The sequence below is a fragment of the Caretta caretta genome, chromosome 2 (assembly GCF_965140235.1).
Source record: "Caretta caretta isolate rCarCar2 chromosome 2, rCarCar1.hap1, whole genome shotgun sequence".
Classification (NCBI taxonomy): Eukaryota; Metazoa; Chordata; order Testudines; family Cheloniidae; genus Caretta; species Caretta caretta.
In genome coordinates this window covers 191,704,839-191,726,443 of record NC_134207.1, presented here as the reverse complement: position 1 = coordinate 191,726,443, position 21,605 = coordinate 191,704,839, and the positions used below count along the sequence as shown (strand labels likewise).

Below are 21,605 nucleotides of genomic sequence, written 5' to 3'. Positions count from 1 at the left end.
TACTTTTCCTGCCCGCCTCGCAGAAAGACAGTGAGGCATATACCATGTGTGCTAAAGCCTCATCTATAACTCCAATCCCACCTCCAAAACCCAAGCCCTTAGGATGCGTGCACATGGGGGAGCAGAGCAGATGCCTTCTTTTTAAGTTACAAGATGAGGATGGACACATGCTGTTTGGGCCTTTTTGGCTCTCTCTTTCATGGTCCAGTTATGCTGGCCTAGTTTGGGTTCTGACTGAAATGTGATATTGCACTGTGGAGTGTTCCCCCTTTTCAACCCAAGCAGCTAGTCAAAGACTGGGACCCCAGGGATGTTCCAGGTGGGAGCAGAAATTGGTGATAGTGAGGTATTTCTTTGATGAAGTTTTATTTATAAAGAATGCACAAAATCCTGTGTCACTGAATGCAGAAAGAATCAAATAGCAGGAAACAGCTTCTTTTGTTCACAGCACCAACACCCAAAAACCTCTCCCCACATTTCTTCCAGGGTTAGACGCTGTGTTTTCAGCTGCTCTGCCTCTTCATTCAGGGTGTTCTCAGTTTCTAGGTATTCTGCCTCCCTTTTCCCCTCACCTCTCCGCAAAAAAACGATACTCAGCAAGAACATCTGGATGGGTTCACATTCTTTTTTGGCTTAGGCCATGCCTACAGTAGAGAGCTTACAGCGGCACATCTGTACCAATGCAGCTGTGCCACTTTAAGATCTCTCATGTAGCTGCTCTATGCCGACGGCAGAGAGCTCTCTGGTTGACATAATTAAACCACCCCCAACGAGCAGCGGTAGCTATGTTGGTGGGAGAAGCTCTCCTGCCAACATAGCACTGTCCACACCGGCGCTTCTGTTGGTGAAACTTATGTCGCTCAGGGTGTGTTTTTTACACCCCTTAGCGACATAAGTCATACAGACAAGAGTGGTAGTATAGATATAGACTTTGATGGGGGCTTCTGATTAACTCATCCTGACAGTTATGGCAATTAAAGGAGGCGTTCACACCCAATCTGAAAGAGGTTTGTGCTCCAAGCAGTCACTAGTACCTGTCAGCATAACATGGTGTTCTAGCAGCTGCCAAGCCTCATTATCTGACTGAAATAGAGTGAACTCTCTCCACACGTGACTACTATATTTAGAACTCACCTTTAATCCAAAAGCGGTCCTGTAGACATTACCCATTTTCCCAGGCATTTTCGTTCCACGGAAAACTTTGCCAGCATTCTGTACCAAAATAGGGCCAAAAATTACATAGTTACAAAAGGTACTATTGCAAACTGAAAGGGGTAGCAATTATAAAGCTTCCTGGCAAAGTTCATGGAGATAAGGAAGATAGATTACAAATTCAAACAGAGAAAGCTACATTTGTTAACGTAGACTGTTTCACATATTGGACAAATTGACACCAAGAGGAATCTTAAAGATGGTATTTGCAGTGCTGAAGATCCCCATTACTGATTCGCATTTCTAAATGCTTCCTACTGGTGCGCAAAGTTTGTGTGTCATCGGAAATAGTGTAGACTCACTGTATTATGGCAAGCTGAGACTTCCTGCGCAACGTACAAATACACTGTCAAGTTACACTGAAACAATTCAGGGTGTTCCAGCCTTGACAAAGCTGTTTACAGATCTGAGGTAACATCCTCACTCCTGCACCTTTACATCAGGTAAAGTGGTCAAAAAGGGGTAAGAGCTCTAAAAGCCCTCTGAAAAAAAGAGGATTCCCCTGCCACAAGCCTTTATCCAAGGCCCCTTTGATAAATCCTGGAGCAGGGGGTGTGCCAGAGGAGGGCTGCGGCATGCAGCACTGCCTCCCATAGCACAGCTCAGGGAGGTTGCTGTAGACTGCTTTTCAAGGCTCTCTAAATTACCTTGTGGCCCATTCCAAGACCCTTCAGCAGCCTAGGATCAGGAGGGTGCAAAAATGGCTTAAAGTCACTTTAGCCCACTTCACCCTGGTCCGAATTCTGGTTTTTGTCTTCTAGATGTGCAGCAGAGAATCTCACCCTTAGTTTCTTTTCCTTTTAATAGGAAGGTATGTTTTCAAAATGAAGGTTGTCTCTACTTCCATACCATCATCTAGGATTCTCTGCTGCTTCCTTCCCATGTGCATTTGTAGTGTTTCTTTTTCTTTAACTTGTGTCAAAGCCATGAGCCCAGAGAATCAACTGCAGTAAGGCTAATGGGGGATGTTCCTGTACTCAACACTGAAATGAAACCCACAGTAAAAACGGTCCATATGGATATGATCCAACATCACGGACATTATTTTGCCCTGGTCATCTTATCTTCCCTCTTTACTTCTTAGTTTCCTAGTCTAGTTCTATTTGTTTCATGAAATTACAAATGGCACAAACCCAGATGAAATTCAGAATACCTACACAAGAATTACTTCAGGTTTCTTAATGATTAGTACCAGCTGCTAAACAAAGTGTTATATGGCCAAAAAAATCAAATTTTCCAGCATTATACGAAAAAAAATGCCAGAAGTAGAGCTTAGCAGCCCAATTTGCAGCTGGAATGGAGATCAGTACTAGTTGTTCCTATAGTCTTATGCGGCCTGTCTTGTGCAGCACAGTACCATTTTGTTCCTGAAGTTTTCTCAAGTGTCATTAATCATTTCATCCATTCTTTTGGACATTTTTTTAAAAATCACTCCAGGAAATTTTTAAAAAAGACGACATAATCAGGTCTCAGTACAATGGCTTTGTTGGTCCCAGCTCTGGTTCCCTGGCATTCAGATAATACAACTGTTTATATAACACCAAGTTTAGTCCCAATAATGTGCAAACTTCACAGGTCCAAAGTTTCTATACGAGATAAATATAAGTTTTACAGTAATTTTAATTAGAAGCGTCTAACTGTAAAGTCCAGACCACCTATCTAGGGAATGGACTTCTTAATAATAAGGAAGCATGTAAATAAATCAAAGCACACTTTATTTTAGCATTGAATGCTATAGTTTGAAAGAGTTGTTAAATAAGGACTATACAAGCTAGTTAAGTTCAAGAAGCTAGATAAAATTCCACTGTAAACCCTTCAAGTCAACAAAATACCAGCTGGATCTTTGGCAGATAAGGCAAAATGCCCAAACCCTTCCAATCTAACATCAAAAGGTTTGGCTTGTGACAATGGTTACATAAATGAAATTATAAAGAGATTTCAGATCCCTCTTAGCATTCATTTAAGAGTGGATTTTATTTCTCCCTACTTTATTATGAAACATAATGTTTAGTAATATCTATTAGCCAAATTAAAAAAATTATAAAATATAATCTTCATGTACCAAAATATAAACAAAACATTACTACCTCAGGTTAGGAAGAAACTTCTATGGACATGTTATTCCATATATTGTCTATGTAGCTGTTTGTACCTTTCTCTGAAGCATCTGGTACTGTCAGACAAGACACTAGACTAGAAGGATAACGGGTCTGTTTTCGCATGTCTAAATACTGTAAAATGGTTTGTTTTAAAACACACAGCTCTCTCCCCTGCACTAAGTTTTACTCCAAAGCATGGTGGTGAAGAGTATCTAAAATGAGATAAATGAAGTTCAACTACTTACAGTATTGGATATTGCCCCAGGTCTTCTGTGTGTTTTAGTCTGGCCATGGCTGGCCGGTTGGCCTTTAAATCCCCATCTTTTCATGACTCCTTGAAATCCTTTACCAATTCTGAAAATAAACAAAGCCAAATTAAATTTGCTTTCAAATAGATTACCAAACAAATAAAGATTCTGGCACAGTAACTAGAGGTCCAGTTAGGCTCCCGATCTTTCACCTTAAGTAAAGCTCATCAACCAAAACATATTCTAAAGTCTTCATTGATTATATTATATTACTTGTGCTGCTTTTGGGAGAAAGAGGCAGTGGAGGAGAGTCAGCTAGGCAAAAGATTAATTTCATCAACATACACTAAGGTTTCTTGCTGTACTGGTCCTCATCTCAAAATACTGTAAATTAAGTGTCACCAACCAATTGAGTTTAGAAGCAGAAAGGAAGAAAAATCTAAACTCAATTCAAAAACTACACTTTGCAACTCAAGCAAGAGACTGGAGAGGCTCAAGTGTTGCTATGATGAGCCTTGCAGTGAACAAAACAACATTTTGCTTCCCAAACTACAAAACACTTATCACATAAAAATCAAGTTTTGAAAATGTAGGTCTAAGCAACAATGAAAATACTTCAAAAATGTCTAAATGATCAGATCTGGACTGATTCAAGAAATATGGTCTAGAAATTAAATATTCCTTGTGGTTCTTTCCTTAATCTTCTCTAACCTGAATGATAATTTTACACACCTTGAAGTCCGCATTTACACAGAGCTCAAAGATCATGTGGTCAGATTTCAAATGAAGTATCAATGGTTTTTACCAATGAGGAAACTAGAAGAATAGTAAAATAATTGTTTAACCTGTAATATTTTACCATCCAGAAGCTTTTGGACCAAAAGGGTGCACCATTTTAGCCTGAAAATATACACACTACCTTTTCTTCAATCAATAAAGAAAGATCTCAATACAACCTTTAAGTGAGGAGGAGAACTGTGAATGCTGCCTTCCCCCTTTACAAACACTGACAACTTTTTACATTTTCCTCTCATGCTGGGGAATCCAGAGTTAAGACTGAATTCTGTGTTAATGATAAAATTTGTGAATGTTGTGCAGATTTACCATCTACTGTATGGCCAGATGCAGCAATTTAGCTACAGTCGGAATATAATGCACTTTAGTCTTAAGTATAAAAATGTTCTGTCTAACATCTGACTTCTGCATTAAACAGGCAGTTCTCTGAAAAGAAAATCATATGCACTAAGTGTATTTACTCCTCAATGTATTCCAATGATCATTTATATGACCTGCGGATGTCTGCAAGACATAAAGAGGATAAAATTTCAATTATATTAACTTGAAAAAAAACATTAAGAGATGTGCTCATTTAAATGTAGTCATTACAAGTACAGGCATGCACTATTCAGAGCCTTCAGGGGGAAAAATATCCAGCAGCTCACAATATTGCTTGGCAACAATCTACACAGTAACAGATTTTTTATTATTGGTATAAGGAGTTGCAAAAGTTCACTGTCGAAACATAACTTAAGCAGACAACATAAAGTCATACTTGGCCCTGGTGGATGAAGGTGTTTAAGCACTCACCTATCTTTCAGCATAAGAGTTGTTCCACTGAAGTCAATGGACTACTTATGTGCCTAAATTTAGGCACATGCTCCACCGAAGTGGGCCTTAAAAAGAGTGATTTTAACCATCTCACCAACCCTCTCTTTCCCAACACATACAAAGCAGCTTCTCTCACAGAGTTAAAATAATTTGGCTCAATTTAACAATATATGATAACATGAAGCAGTACCCCTATTGGTAGTAATTATCAGTAGAGTAGCTATAAATTTCTTCTCAGTCTAATACTAGTATATGTCATGCTGTTATAGTTTGTACAGTAGAAACATTTTCAATAAGCATTGAAAGATGGAAGTGAAATCACATGGGAAATTTCCAGTTTAATTCAGGCAACTAAAAGAAAAATACTTGCTGACTTAGGGGTTTTACAGGTACAGGTTGAACCTCTCTAATCCAGCACTCTCTGGTCCAGAAACATCCGTGGTCCAGCATAGGTGCTGGCTCCGTGGCTGCTCCGGGACTGGCGCACTCATAGGGAAATGTTAGTGGGTGCGGAGCATCCAAGGGCGCCAAGCTACCCCCTCTGCCCTCCTCCCCCCACGCCTCTCGCGAGCCAGCAGCCCCACACTTACCAACTCCTCCTCCTCCCTCCTAGCGCTTCTGGAGTGCCGCAAACAGCTGGTTCCTGGCATTCAAGCTCCAGGAGGAAGGGGGAGAACCTGGGGCTGGGACCCCGGGTGGCAGCAGAGCCCCTGGGCGAGGGGCCATGCTGGGCGCAAAGCCTGAGAGTGCTGGAGCACCTCCCACACCCCTACTTCCTGCACGTATGGAGACCCACGGGCACTCTACATTGACCTCCCGTGGTTCGGCAAATTCTCTGGTTCGGCACCAGTCAGGTCCCGAAGGTGCTGAACTAGAGAGGTTCAACCTGTATTTAAAAAAATCAGAGCCCACTTTACAAACAAAACCAAAAGCCTTTAATACAGTTTTAGTTAAAATAATAAATGAATCTGGTCAGTGACATGAGGTGGAGTCAACTGTTAAGCGATTTGATGTACAAGCCACTTGTATGATATACAATCATTTAGCACACACAACTATCTATTGGTAAAAATTGGCGTTATTTTAAGACATTTCATATATAGCACTAAGAGTGACATGTATTAAGACAAAGGGCTCATATGCCAGATCTACACTTGTTAACATTTGTCTTAAAGTTCACATTAAGTTGCTGCACACATAGGAACAGCCATCCAATCTGAATTTGCTGATATATGGGGAGCAATGTTTGCAAATCAGAAATAGATTTTTAATATACATTTTATAGATTCTACAAACACCGTGCAATAAAATGATAATGAAATTCAAAGATGGCTAAGTTTAATTTAAATAAGTGTTCTAAATGAAGCAGCTTTCAGTTAAAAGGTAGCTTGCACAAACCAATGTTTCCCTTTGCCTTTTCTGCTGTATAGAGAAGCCCTGAAAGTGTTGTGTACATGTGTACACGGAGGTGGTGGTGGTATTGGATTAATATTTTTTCTGATATTTTTTTATTTTACAAATATCAGGACAATCAAGTCTTATCCTCCCTGTTTTTGCTGGAATACTAAGACTACAAGAGAACCGGAGGGCCCTCTTATCATTTAGTTGAACAGGTAGAGTGTTGAAGCTTCCACAAAGAGATCCTTTCTCCCAACATTTTGCCAGGAGTGGGTTATTTGTTTAGAGCCAATAGTATACTCAGCACTGTAAAGTACACTCAAAAGAGCAGTTCTTGCCTGTAATGGTTTCTAATATAAAAGATTTACATCTATTCGAAAACAAGTTGTTAATAAAATACAGACAAGAAAATTTAACAGTCTGATTAAAAATCCCTTTCCCAACTCGTTTGTTCATTTTTCTCTTATTAGTTACCTGTGATGTCATAATCCTACTAGTTCAATTGTTCAGAGGCTTCTAAGAGAAAATGCGTAGGTAAAAAACTTTAAGGTCTTGTATTTGTATGAGTATTTTTACACACATGGTTTGGATGAGGGGAACTTCTGTTTACATTCTTGCTTATAAAAAATCATAGCATTAAAACTAGTCAGAAAACTACTTACTCTGCAAACATTCATAGTTCACATTATTATACAAATTAATTTGACATCAATTTCAAAATCGTAAAACTACAACAAAACTAGTCAAACATGGAACATGTCTTCAAAATCACAAAGCTTACATCAGATACCATATATCTGAGAAATTTTTAAAGCTTATCACAGCAAGTTTCCACCTTAATTTATTATTGCAAGCAGAACTAACTTCAGAATATAATTCTTAAATTTTTATTAGCTTTAATATCTCAGAGTTTATTTTTTCTCTGCAGCAATGTCAGAAAAATATCTGTGAATTTGTAACTTACAAGAATCAGAAGTGGGAATACTTGAAGTCTCACATGTATGTTCTGTAGAAATTCTATTCTTCTCTTTAAAATACGTTATCTATTATTGCAGTGTAAGTAGGCCACTTCTGGCATCTCTAGCAGGAAGATGGACCTAGTAAATAACCAAACTCCAAAGCAACTAGGTCTCATTATAAGTGAACAGTGACCACACAGAGAAATTGGGACATAGTTCTTCAGCAGCAGAAAGGCATTAATAAAAACCAAAATTCAACATCTGAAGAAACCAGTATCAAATAAAATGGTCCTGTCAACTTTAATCAAGCAGCATAATCCCATGTGTCATGAAACTGAACATCCACCTCAAATAGTTCATCCAGAAAGCCAATTGTTTAGACACAAACTATCTACTCTGCTGTAAACTGTACTTTCAAAAAGTAAAAATCAAAAAGCAATTTCACCAAGTGTATATATTTAAGGGGCAGCACTCCAGGAATAATCGTTTACTCCAGTATGTACTAGAAGACTTGTTTTCAGCAAGTGCTGCTTGTACTATGGGATAACGTTTCCCATTTTTAATAATTTATGCAATGCAGTAGCATACCGCACTCACCTACTTTCTGCTCTCAGTTGTAATCCAATTGTTTCCTTATGCATATATATCACTTTGAACAAACGCTCAAATTTTGCAGGATTGGGGCCCTAAATGAATTTACAGGAAACATGGACAGACTAAAGAATAGTGTTCTGATTAATCTTAAATTTCCAGTGTGTTGAACTGGAATATGAAAGTATTCTTTATTCATGGAGGTCTGAAAAATCCTTCTCTTACACTGGCTAATGTAAAGGAAATTCTTCTAGTTTCACAATGGAGGCAATATATGTGTTTAGTGCTTTGAGGTCTACCATGGCTCTTCCATCAGATCTTTTTGCACTGTGAAGAATGGAATGGAGACCTTTGAATTGCTTTACCAGAGCAACTTGCCCTATAGCCTTTCTGGACATAATATTTTGATTTGCACATTGCCTGTAATACTTTTTATACAGAAGAAAAAGTTGCCTTTCATCTTGAAGTAAGTTTAAGCACTTATAATGTACAATCATTTATTCTGTCAATTTACATTGCAGGAAAAGAACATTACACAGAGCAATGTATATTTTTTCCCCAGTCACATTCACTTTCTTATGCTACGTTTGTTTTAGAGGTTTAACTGTCCATTTCCCTTTTTAAAATACAGAACAATTCAGATTTAGTATTATTTAAAGTAAGGGACTATTACAAATGGTTTAAGTCAAAATTAGTGCAAAGGACCTGTATAGGTACATCCATGCTCGTGGGGCCAATCCACTGTGATCCTTGCTAGCAACATGAGACTGTTCTAATCTGAGCCCTTCTTGAACAGAGATGGCAATCTATACAAACCTGTGTGCTTCTCTGCTATGCACAAAATGGATTTTTCATGAAACCTCTACATTTATTTTTGCCACTTAAGAAGGATTTTAACCTATGGGCTGACCTTACAAGGTCCAGAGTGATTTGAAACTAATGTGAGCTGAGGGTACTCAGCACCTCACAAGATCAGGTCCCATACTAGTAACTCAAGGAAAAGAAAAAAAATACTACAGCAATTAGAGAATTAGTAGGCTTTTAAGACACCTTTTTACTGGTACTTTTAAGTAGGTTAGTTACCCGGTTTTACCTGTACTATATTCTAGTGAATGGAAGGGTCCTACAACCTAGAGTTTTATTTTAAACAAAAACCACGTGTGTGTGCATTGCCAATCTGAACGAGTATGTGATCCTAAACAATACAGCATAACTAATGAGTCACGTCAAATAATAAGGCAAAAAAATTAATAAAATTTACTAGGTCATTCTCCTACACAAAATACTACTGAACACCAGAGTTGAATTCTATATAATTTAAGCCTCCCTGTCTCTAAATTGTTTTGAAATCTGTCAGTGCCTCAATCAGTATTTACATTAATCTTGCTGACTTTTTAAAGCATATTTAATGGACAAGGTCTTAATTTCAAATACATTTGTTTTGAAATGGCCTATCATCATAAGTGAATTTGTACAGCTACTAACAACATATATGAACACAACAATATATACTATTGAGGTTAAACCTAAATAAACATTTTATAACAGTTAATGAAACAGGAATAAATCCCCAAAGCAATGTGAATCTATTAGCTGGGTCACCACTTCCTCGAAAGGTGCTCCATTTCATGTGCCACTCTTCAACACACATTTTGAAATTGAACTTTGAGTGGGCAAGATGAATCAGATGATTGAAATATTTCAGAGTTAGAGCTGTACCACACTTCAGTATAAATCTTTCTTCTAGAATGTGATCAGTTGACATTCTCATCCTGTTCTTAAGGCATACATGACAAAATAATGGCCAAACCTCCCCTTTTTTAGGCGTTTTGCTTCATTATTAATTGGAGTTACCACTTGATTTATGGTTGACTCAAAGAACTCCTGCAAGGTCTCATATCCTGACTTCCCGTTTCTGTATCTACTGAACAAGACCTAACCTCTCCAAACACTGTGCACAATTTTAAACTGAATACAATTATAGTTTAATACAAACTCAAATCAGGCATAAGAAAAGTATGATCCTGTAAGCTTGTACTCATGGATATAATCCCATTAACTTTAAGGAAGGGTTTGCCAGATTGGGCCTTTAATTTGCACTTTCATACACAAATTAGAAAAGGAGTACTTGTGGCACCTTAGAGACTAACAAATTTATTTGAGCATAAGCTTTCGTGAGCTACAGCTCACTTCATCGGATGCATTCAGTAGCTCACGAAAGCTTATGCTCAAACGTATTTGTTAGTCTCTAAGGTGCCACAAGTCCTCCTTTTCTTTTTGCGAATACAGACTAACACGGCTGCTACTCTGAAACCATACACAACTAAGTTATGCAAAATTAGTATATCCACCCCACTTTGACCGAATCAAGTTAAATTTATCATATCTGACATGATATATTTAGAAAATACATATTAGAAAGTAAACTCACTAGTGTGAAAAATAGCCAAATAGTATTTTACGAAGATTCTGATATGTTAAAGACAAAATATCTAGGATATAAAGCATCTCCTAAGGTATTTCCCATCGCTAGCACAAACTATAACCAGTAAGTGCTTCCCATTCTGAAGAATATGGTATTGGCTATCATTTCATACAGTACTAGTATAAATGAAGTTGCTAGAGAACACTCCTTTTATAAAATCCAATATACATCACTTCACTCCTTTTCTATGGAATGAATTGTCTTCCTGGTGTTACCTGAGGGAAAACAGCTGTTCAAGTCAACCATATAATACTGTATAATACCTCATTTTTCAGTTTTAATGTAAGCAAAATGTCAGCATATAATGAGATGACTTATTTAAAATAAAGAATCCTATTTAAAACTACCACTTAGCTTGTGGCAAATATGTCATACATAACAGATCTGAAATAATGCTTACTGTGGCATTTTGGGGATAAAAATTATTTTAATGTTGTAAAGGAACAAAATCTCAGTTGTTTAGTCAAATATTTTAGAAACGCACAATGTATTTTTCGGCTTGAGTAACACAACTTAAGAAAACTGAAACATGGCGTTAAAGTATACCAGTGAGTCTAGACTCTTATTTTGCTACCAAGTATTTAAAAAAAACAACCAAGAAGGCTGGTTTTTGTTTTGTTTTTTGGTAAGTGCCAAAATCCCTGATATGTCAATGGTCATACCTTTCCAAATACTCATTAAATGGAAGTAGCAGCAAAGTATAATAGAGCACAGCATGTGTCCAAATGGCAATAAGAGAGCACCTTTCCTGGACCGTCTGCTTCAAAGCATGTTGGGATTATACAATACCATGCGTCAGGTCAGAAATATTCTGCAGGTTACAGCTGACATAAAAAAGTTATCATTAATAAAATCTTTACACTTTTCTTGCATGTAAAAAGAGGTTCAAAACTGAAATGTGATGCTCAAAACTGAAGTTATATTTTGCCCTCAACTAAGTGTGTGTTCTCTCTTTCCAAGGCACGTTCATAAGTGCTACTAAATTCTGGTTCCCAGTTCCACTGAAGTCTATTATAAAAAAGAATTTTTAAACTATACCATAAACTTTATGCTGGATTAAACACACATATGATCACTTTCCAAAATGCAAGCGACTACCAGTTGACAATAATCACTGATTTTGTAAACCAGAGCATTTTACCACATTAAACAACAAACAACAAAAAGGGAAAACACACACATATAAAAACACCTGAGCATTTGACTTTACATCATGATCAAGACACGTAACAAAAAGTGTCACTACAGAAAGATCACCTATCAACTTCAACTCCTATTTTAATCTCCAAAATGCCCTTCTATGATAATGTGCCTTTACTAGGCCTACCTCTGCTTTCATTTAGCAATATAAATGTCCAGTGTTAAATCATATTTAAAAATCAAAAAAGCATTCTTTGAAAAACATTAGAAAGCAAAAAAACCAAAACAAAAACACCACAATCACAAATTATTCTGTTTTTCTTGCCTTCTGAAGCAATGTATGCCTAAATTTTACATGTCTTGGTCATTTAAACCTATCTAAAATGAAATGCAAGAAGCTAATGAAATGTAAGATTCACTTTTTTAGCCATTTCCTCAAAAAAGCAACAACTCTTTCTGCTGTCAAAGTTAAGAGAAAAAAAATGAAAGATGGCAAATTTGTTTTTCTTTAAAAACGAACCTCTGTAAAACTAATATTTTTAAAACATGTAACCACCTCATCTCATACCTGATGAATTTGGAATTAGGTTTTTGAAGGAAAACAATTGTCTATTCACTGAAGTAACTAGCAAACTTTTAAGAGCATTTCCAGCAGTTTTGGAAGTTACAAATGAGTTCAGACTATATTACTTCATGGATCAGATCTCTGTGAAATAGTGCAGAGCCAACTGCAAAGCTTTTTGATTGTTTTTTTATTATTTTTCTTCTTGACTAAGATGGAAAGTAAGATTGCACCCTTGCAATAAGTGCTTTTCAGGTTAACTCCAAAACAAAGCTTTTTAGGAAAGGAAAAATAAGGCTTTTTGAGAACTGTTAGACCTCAGAGTGCACTGAACTAGGAATTTTAACATACTGAATTTTTAGCATTTTCCCACAAGGGCTTATTTTTGAGTTTAACTTTGTCAGGGATGAGTGTGTGTAAGATTCAGTGTAATACTGCATATAACTCATTCTGTTTGTGACATTACATTTAAAGAATTATATTCCACAATGTTCTTTAAACATCTAGGTGAAAGGAACCCATTTCTCTAAAAGAAATCCATAACATTACACATAGTAGCAGCACTATGGTTACACATCTGATTCAGAGACCCTGAATTTTGGTACATCAATTATGGTGTATTTTGCTGTAATCTAGAAGAATGCATTACTATAAGAATGCTAATAGCTCTCCACCAGCTACCAAATACACTTGTATCTGCCAGAACTGCACTTTACTTAGGGAATTTTTCTTTAATATTGGATTTAAGACTCTAGAGCTCTAAAAAGTTTTGTGCATGAAGCTCTCAGTGATCATAAAATTAATTTTTAAAACAAGTTTACACAAACCATTTATTGGCAAAGCTAGTGAATTAATGGCATTAGCTGGATGAGAGTCAAATGCTGCAAAAATATCTAAGGACAACTGCCACTGTCATTTTTCCTCACTTTCAACTCACAAACTATCAAAATACTCAAAATTTATTTAACTACCTTGTGTGCCTGTGAACTTTGGTAATGTAGGAACAACCTCTGAGAAGGACTAAGGATCTAAAACCTATGGGTTTTCTTAAGTTATGCAAGAAGAGTGAAAAATACAGTGTAGAAAAGAAGTCATGATAAGGAACAAGGTGGATGGAATATATACAGAGTGTGTGTGGCAGGTGGGAGCTGAGCATGAGAACAGACTGGAACAGAAGTCCCAGTCACAGGAATAATAGCAAACTACAGAGTTCAACAGCCAAGGTTGGTTCCTCAAAAAGCAGAGTTGACACAGCAACCCCATTCATTGTTTGTTACTGAGAAGGGAAGTATGCCATTCCATCCCCTTACACCGATACTTGAGTTCTTGAAAAATCTGTCACATCAGTGAACCGCAGCAGTGACACACTATGGCCTACATGCTGAAAGAGTAATATTTTTTATAGTGGTGTATAGCAGCATTATGTGGGAGACAGAGAATGGGAGAGAGAGTTTAATCAATAGGTCTTCCACAGTCAGGAGAGAATCACTGCCGTTCCAAACCCTGTGATTGTTGCAGGCATATTTTTAATGACAACTATATAAAACAGTTGTAAATTACTATAAAGTAGAACTTCCTGTATTCCCAGACAGCATTTCCAATCACAACCCCAACATGGAATATCTCATACTGAAAGCATGGGCCAGGAAGCATTACAACTCATTAGTAACCAGCATCTCCAAAACTCTTTCAATGATCACTATCATTATTTGTATTAGTGTGGTGCTAGGAGCCCAGGACCTCATTATGCTAGGTGTTGTACAAACACAGAGCAAAGAGACAGTCTCTGCCCCAAAGGGTTTACAGTAAGTATAAGACAAGAGATAACAGACGGATACAGACCAATGAGGAAGTACAAATAAACAATGAGAAAATGTTGGTCAACATGACAGAGAGTGATCGCTGCTCACTAACAGATGGTGTTGTATTGTTAAAGCTAATCCACACGAAATTGGCGTAGCCATTTCACAGTTATAAATCCTGATTCTCATGGGTGACTTTAATTTTCCTGATATCTGCTGGGAGAGCAATACAGCGGTGCATAGACAATCCAGGAAGTTTTTGGAAAGCGTAGGGGACAATTTCCTGGCGCAAGTGCTAGAGGAGCCAACTAGGGGGGGCGCTTTTCTTGACCTGCTGCTCACAAACCGGGTAGAATTAGTGGGGGAAGCAAAAGTGGATGGGAATCTGGGAGGCAGTGACCATGAGTTGGTTGAGTTCAGGATCCTGACACAGGGAAGAAAGGTAAGCAGCACGATACGAACCCTGGACTTCAGGAAAGCAGACTTCGACTCCCTCAGGGAACGGATGGCCAGGATCCCCTGGGGGACTAACTTGAAGGGGAAAGGAGTCCAGGAGAGCTGGCTGTATTTCAAGGAATCCCTGTTGAGGTTACAGGGACAAACCATCCCGATGAGTCGAAAGAATAGTAAATATGGCAGGCGACCAGCTTGGCTTAATGGTGAAATCTTAGCGGATCTTAAACATAAAAAAGAAGCTTACAAGAAGTGGAAAGTTGGACATATGACCAGGGAAGAGTATAAAAATATTGCTCGGGCATGTAGGAATGTTATCAGGAGGGCCAAATCGCACCTGGAGCTGCAGCTAGCAAGAGATGTCAAGAGTAACAAGAAGGGTTTCTTCAGGTATGTTGGCAACAAGAAGAAAGCCAAGGAATGTGTGGGCCCCTTACTGAATGAGGGAGGCAAACTAGTGACAGAGGATGTGGAAAAAGCTAATGTACTCAATGCTTTTTTTGCCTCTGTTTTCACTAACAAGGTTAGCTCCCAGACTGCTACGCTGGGCATCACAAAATGGGGAAGAGATGGACAGCCCTCTGTGGAGATAGAGGTGGTTAGGGACTATTTAGAAAAGCTGGACGTGCACAAGTCCATGGGGCCGGACGAGTTGCATCCGAGAGTGCTGAAGGAACTGGCGGCTGTGATTGCAGAGCCATTGGCCATTATCTTTGAAAACTCGTGGCGAACCGGGGAAGTCCCGGATGACTGGAAAAAGGCTAATGTAGTGCCAATCTTTAAAAAAGGGAAGAAGGAGGATCCTGGGAACTACAGGCCAGTCAGCCTCACTTCAGTCCCTGGAAAAATCATGGAGCAGGTCCTCAAAGAATCAATCCTGAAGCACTTGCATGAGAGGAAAGTGATCAGGAACAGCCAGCATGGATTCACCAAGGGAAGGTCATGCCTGACTAATCTAATCGCCTTCTATGATGAGATTACTGGTTCTGTGGATGAAGGGAAAGCAGTGGATGTATTGTTTCTTGACTTTAGCAAAGCTTTTGACACGGTCTCCCACAGTATTCTTGTCAGCAAGTTAAGGAAGTATGGGCTGGATGAATGCACTACAAGGTGGGTAGAAAGCTGGCTAGATTGTCGGGCTCAACGGGTAGTGATCAATGGCTCCATGTCTAGTTGGCAGCCGGTATCAAGTGGAGTGCCCCAAGGGTCGGTCCTGGGGCCGGTTTTGTTCAATATCTTCATAAATGATCTGGAGGATGGTGTGGATTGCACTCTCAGCAAATTTGCGGATGATACTAAACTGGGAGGAGTGGTAGATACGCTGGAGGGGAGGGATAGGATACAGAAGGACCTAGACAAATTGGAGGATTGGGCCAAAAGAAATCTGATGAGGTTCAACAAGGATAAGTGCAGGGTCCTGCACTTAGGACGGAAGAACCCAATGCACAGCTACAGACTAGGGACCGAATGGCTAGGCAGCAGTTCTGCGGAAAAGGACCTAGGGGTGACAGTGGACGAGAAGCTGGATATGAATCAGCAGTGTGCCCTTGTTGCCAAGAAGGCCAATGGCATTTTGGGATGTATAAGTAGGGGCATAGCGAGCAGATCGAGGGACGTGATCGTTCCCCTCTATTCGACATTGGTGAGGCCTCATCTGGAGTACTGTGTCCAGTTTTGGGCCCCACACTTCAAGAAGGATGTGGATAAATTGGAGAGAGTCCAGCGAAGGGCAACAAAAATGATTAGGGGTCTGGAACACATGAGTTATGAGGAGAGGCTGAGGGAGCTGGGATTGTTTAGCCTCCAGAAGAGAAGAATGAGGGGGGATTTGATAGCTGCTTTCAACTACCTGAAAGGGGGTTCCAAAGAGGATGGCTCTAGACTGTTCTCAATGGTATCAGATGACAGAACGAGGAGTAATGGTCTCAAGCTGCAGTGGGGGAGGTTTAGATTGGATATTAGGAAAAACTTTTTCACTAAGAGGGTGGTGAAACACTGGAATGCGTTACCTAGGGAGGTGGTAGAATCTCCTTCCTTAGAGGTTTTTAAGGTCAGGCTTGACAAAGCCCTGGCTGGGATGATTTAACTGGGAATTGGTCCTGCTTCGAGCAGGGGGTTGGACTAGATGACCTTCTGGGGTCCCTTCCAACCCTTATATTCTATGATTCTATGATTCTATAGAACCAGGTTTGATGTAACTGGGTTCTGACAGACATCTGACCTAGTTAAAGCAAACTAAAGTTTTCAATTAGTTAAAGTTAATAGTTCTTCCCATGACAAACCCTTTGCCTACCCATCACTATATCGCTCAAGTGTATTTGTATCAATGCATTCTGTCTAAACAGCTAGCGGCAGCCTAAAACATTGTGGGCATTTTTCAAAGAATTGCCTTGCCCTCAACAGCTCAAAGGTTTCTGTGATATTTTTATGCTATTGCTCACTGAGCATTGCACTTATGAATAGCTGTTCAGGCAGCTGCATCCATTAAAAAAAGCTTAGAATGAAACCAAAAAGATGGGAACATAAGTGTTTTGGAGGCAATGTTGGATGAAACTGAATGGAAGCAAGTAGAAGTAAAGGGCACAAAGGGGAAACCATATATTCAAAGACAATTTAATGTTTGCCAAGGGGTCATGAGGCAATCTAAATATAGAGTTACAGAAAAGAAGCCAATGTAGATGAGCACAAAACACACACAAAAAAGGAGAGGCAAAAAGAGGTACAGAAAGAAATTTATAACACATCAGATACAGAGGAGCACTGGAAAGATTACAGAATCATACTGAGAGCAGGAGTACTTGTGGCACCTTAGAGACATACCATACTTTTCCACAGTATGCATCCGAAGAAGTGAGCTGTAGCTCACGAAAGCTTATGCTCAAATAAATTGGTTAGTCTCTAAGGTGCCACAGGTACTCCTTTTCTTTTTGCGAATACAGACTAACACAGCTGTTACTCTGAAACCTCTCATACTGAGAGCAAAACATCATAAGAAAACCTAAAGTTAATAATAAGAGTTAAGAATTTAAGAGTAATTTCTATATTAAGAGCTGCATATATAGGTTATATGGAACAGACTACCAAAAGCAGCATTAGGAATAACTAATTTAGATACCTTTTAAAAATTATCAGGCAAATAACTAGAGGGAAAAGATATTCTAGATTACAACTCGTAACTCAAAAGATGGGGTGGATCTGTCATACAGACTGAAAGAGGCCAGGAAACCAGTTCTATATTTAGTTTCCCAGTAATTCTAAATAGCATCTAGCAAGATATATTGGTAAATTATATATGAGCTTTAACCCGCTCTCACCTCCACAAGGAAACTTTTCCTACATCTTGATTTAAAAAAAAAAATACTGCTGACATCTATTTCATAAAACACATTAATTATTAGATAGCACCTTTGTTATACCTGGAAATGTACAGACATAGTTCCTGCCCTGGAAGCCTTGCTATCTAGAATTTAGGATGGCCCTTTAGCTTCTGAGAAATTATTTTTAATTTATTAAAAAAGCAAAGCACTCAGGGGCTTTTTTTGAAGTGTTCTAAAAACAATCACCTAATGTACTAATGATACAGTGCTTTGCTTTGCAAACAAGCTGCTTTGTTAATAGGACTAGTCTTCCAAGACAGATAGAAAGGTGATTTTAATATGCTGCCACGTCCCACAAACATAATAGAAGCAAGGATTTACTTCCCTATTTCTACCAAACAATTCATTCTGATTGATACCTCACCTATTCCGGTCTGAAAGATTGGACATTCTAAGAGATTTTCCTTCATATATTGTATTGATATAGTTTCTAGATGTTATAGGTATTGAACTTAAAAAAACAACAACAAAAAAACCACATATCAAAGACCTTAGTTTACAAAACTGGTATCTACCACCACATACAACCGGTCCATCCCAGAACATTACACTTTTCTGAGGGGGTTTTCTAACAAACAAAAATAAAGGCTTGTTTATACAGGGAAATTGACTGGCGTAGCTATAATGGAATAAGATATTCTGGTATAGCTATGCAAGAAAAATTCCCCATGAGGGCATTATTCCCAAATTAAGTTACTTATTTCAGAGTAACTGCACAAGGAGTTATTGTAATATAGCTATTGCTTATTCCACTACAGCTATCCCAGTCCATTTCGCCATGTAGACATCCCATAATGCTTTGTATTTTCAAAGCACTGAATATTAGCCAATTAAATCTCTCAACACTCCTATGGAAGCAGTTAGGGATTTTCAGTTCACAAAAGGGGAAACAGGAGTAGAGACTGGGCCTGCTTCACAGTACATCATGACACAAATATACTTTATTGAAATAAGATGATTTGTGATTCCTATTGTCTAGATCAGTGGATATTACGCATGTCTCGGAAAGGATAAAACTGATTTTTGGTGGCAGGGTGCACCCTCTATCATTTGAGCCATAAACTGGTATTCACAGTGGTGTGAGCAGAAAGCATTCCTCCCACCCTACAAGGAAAGGTATAGCGATGCTTGTTAGCAGAGAAGAAAGGCTGGAATGTGGAAAAAAATATAACAGACCACATACTGTAGGTGTCTGGCAACCCTGTTGCTCCCACGCACCGCACGTCTATTCAAAATGCTGCTGCTGAGGTCATCTTCCTGACCTGCCATTCTGACCACATTAACCCCCTCTCTTTGCATCCCTCCACTGGCTCTCCCTCCTCCACCAAATCAATCACAAGTTTTTGTATTTGCATTAAAGGACCTTGACTCTTTATCCACATCCTCTATATCAGATATATTAAGTTACTGAACACTATCTTCACTCTGCTAATGATGGCAGCCTTGATTGCCTGCTTATGGGCTTCTTTCTCCAGTACCTCTGAATTTTCTCCCATCCGTTTCACATGCATGCGGAAAACTTCCCATCAATTACTGTAAACCTCCACCTTATCCTCTACAAAAACTACCTCTCTGCCCTGATGCTGACAAATTATTCTGGTCTGACATTGGCTAGGAAAGTGCCAAGTGATGATTGCAGTTTTTCCACTAAACATCCTTCTAGCCCACCCTTCAGCCAGTGTGTGTGTTATATCCCATCTGTCACATCAATTGTGAGCACTCTCAGGCAGAAACTGTTGTCTTTGTTACACATCTGTTTCGTGTCTACCACAAAAGGCTCCCACTCCATAACTGAGGTTCCTAGGAAATAATGTAGTACAAATAATATATCTTCCTAAATAGCGCTCCACCTTCCCCTCATATAATATGGTAATATCAGAGCACCTATGATGAACAGTATGCTTTGGCACACACTTTAGCAGCATGGTGATATGGAAGAAAAGTGCTAAATCAACAAAAATAAGTTTTAAAAAATAGTCATTTGTTCCAACTGAAATAGCCCTCCTTCATGTTTAGATATGAAGAAACAACATCTACATTTATTTAATAAAAATAGAATGGTGAAATCAGTAAATATCAATTGTGATTAACAATGCAATTCACCTGTTTATATTTCAATAACTAGAAAATGGCCATTAAAAGCCCAATTTTCACCACTTTTTTTTTTTTTTTTTTAACTTCACCAACTCCTTGAAGTTTCTCACGAATGCTTCGCTGCCAAAAATTTGACACTGGACTTTTTGTTTTTTTTTTAAATATAGGGAAGTCTGGCAAGAAGTTTGTGAGAAACTTGGAGGGTGGGGTGAGGAGGGGAAAATCAGACAGATTGTAATTATTTGAAACATATCTCAAAAAAATAGGTGAAATAAACCCACCAAATTTAGCTTAGTTTACTTGTTTTTTCTGAACAAGGAGTGGTTCCTTTGCATATTTTTTGGAAATCCTGGATTTGGGACTCTGGTTCTATGGACCAATTCATGCCAAATTTTACTAACCTATAATTGCTATGGAGGAGAGTATTAAGAACGTCTGCAACTGAACCATGACACAAGAAATGGTACCACCTTGTACAGCTTGTCTACACTACCTGCCAAATCGGCGGGCAGCAATCGATCCAGTGGGCGTCAATTTATTGCGTCTAGTATAGACGTGATAAATCGACCGCTGAGCTCTCTCCCATCGACTCCGGTACTCCACCAGAATAAGAAGAGCAAGTGGAGTCAATGGGAGAACGTCAGCTGTCAACTTACTGCAGTGAAGACACCGTGGTAAATAGATCTAAGTACGTCAACTTCAGCTACGCTATTCACATAGCTGAATTTCCGTATCTTGGACTGACCCCAAGCGGTAGTGTAGACAAGCCCATATATAAGATTTACATTGGTATTTATATCATGCATATCCATTCTTTTTTGTCTCCTCTCTCTTGCAATGTTTTTGTAAGACTCCTCTTCTGCCTTTTCCAACTTGAAACAATTTCCTACCTAAAGTGTTTTTCCCCACTGAAACTTTCATTCACATCTTTTTCCTTATCAAGTTACTCCTCAGAAGATAACAGCAGCCTTTAGTCATACAACAAGATCCTCTGCCCTCACTTAATACTGCTGTTGACCTTAAGAATTAGAAAACCTACATGGGAATTTGGCAAGCATTGTGAAACACTGCAAATTCAGCCTAACTCATACCCACAACAATCCTTGACCCAAACTCAGGAAAGAACCTTACACAGGAATGCCAACCATCTTTAACACTAACAGTGAGACACACTCATTATACTGTACCATATTAATGAATGCATCCCCCACACAACCCCTGATTACTCTACAATTTGTGTGTTTTTTTCAAATCTACCTTTGCCAACAATTAATGTTAGGTGAAAAGAGAAAAGAAAAATAAATGACAAAATATCTGAAAGGTAAATACAATATATTAAAAAAAGTTAGGAACCTACGTTTTGGCAGTGACATCCACAAACTGCCCTGGACGAAAGTGAGCTGCATACAGAGGCGTACCTTAAAAAGGAGGGAAAATATATCATTCAATTAAGTGCTGAAACTGCCAGCATCCACAGTTGTTAAAAATAATTTTTACGAGAAAATATCCATTTAAATCCTGATTCTTTAAAAAATTGATTTTTTAAACAGAATGTATGTATAATTAATTAGAAAATT

General features: G+C 38.5%; 1 protein-coding gene across 1 annotated transcript in view; it reads right to left on the bottom strand.

The window, feature by feature from the left end:
* Nucleotides 1–21,605, bottom strand: part of MRPL3 (mitochondrial ribosomal protein L3) — a 63,584-nt gene that overhangs the window by 27,273 nt on the left and 14,706 nt on the right. The window contains exons 6-8 of the mRNA XM_048838763.2: nucleotides 21,386–21,446; nucleotides 3,557–3,665; nucleotides 1,135–1,212 (exon numbers count right to left, since the gene is read on the bottom strand). Coding sequence (XP_048694720.1) covers nucleotides 1,135–1,212; nucleotides 3,557–3,665; nucleotides 21,386–21,446 — 248 coding nt within the window. The remainder of the gene's footprint in view (nucleotides 1–1,134; nucleotides 1,213–3,556; nucleotides 3,666–21,385; nucleotides 21,447–21,605) is intronic.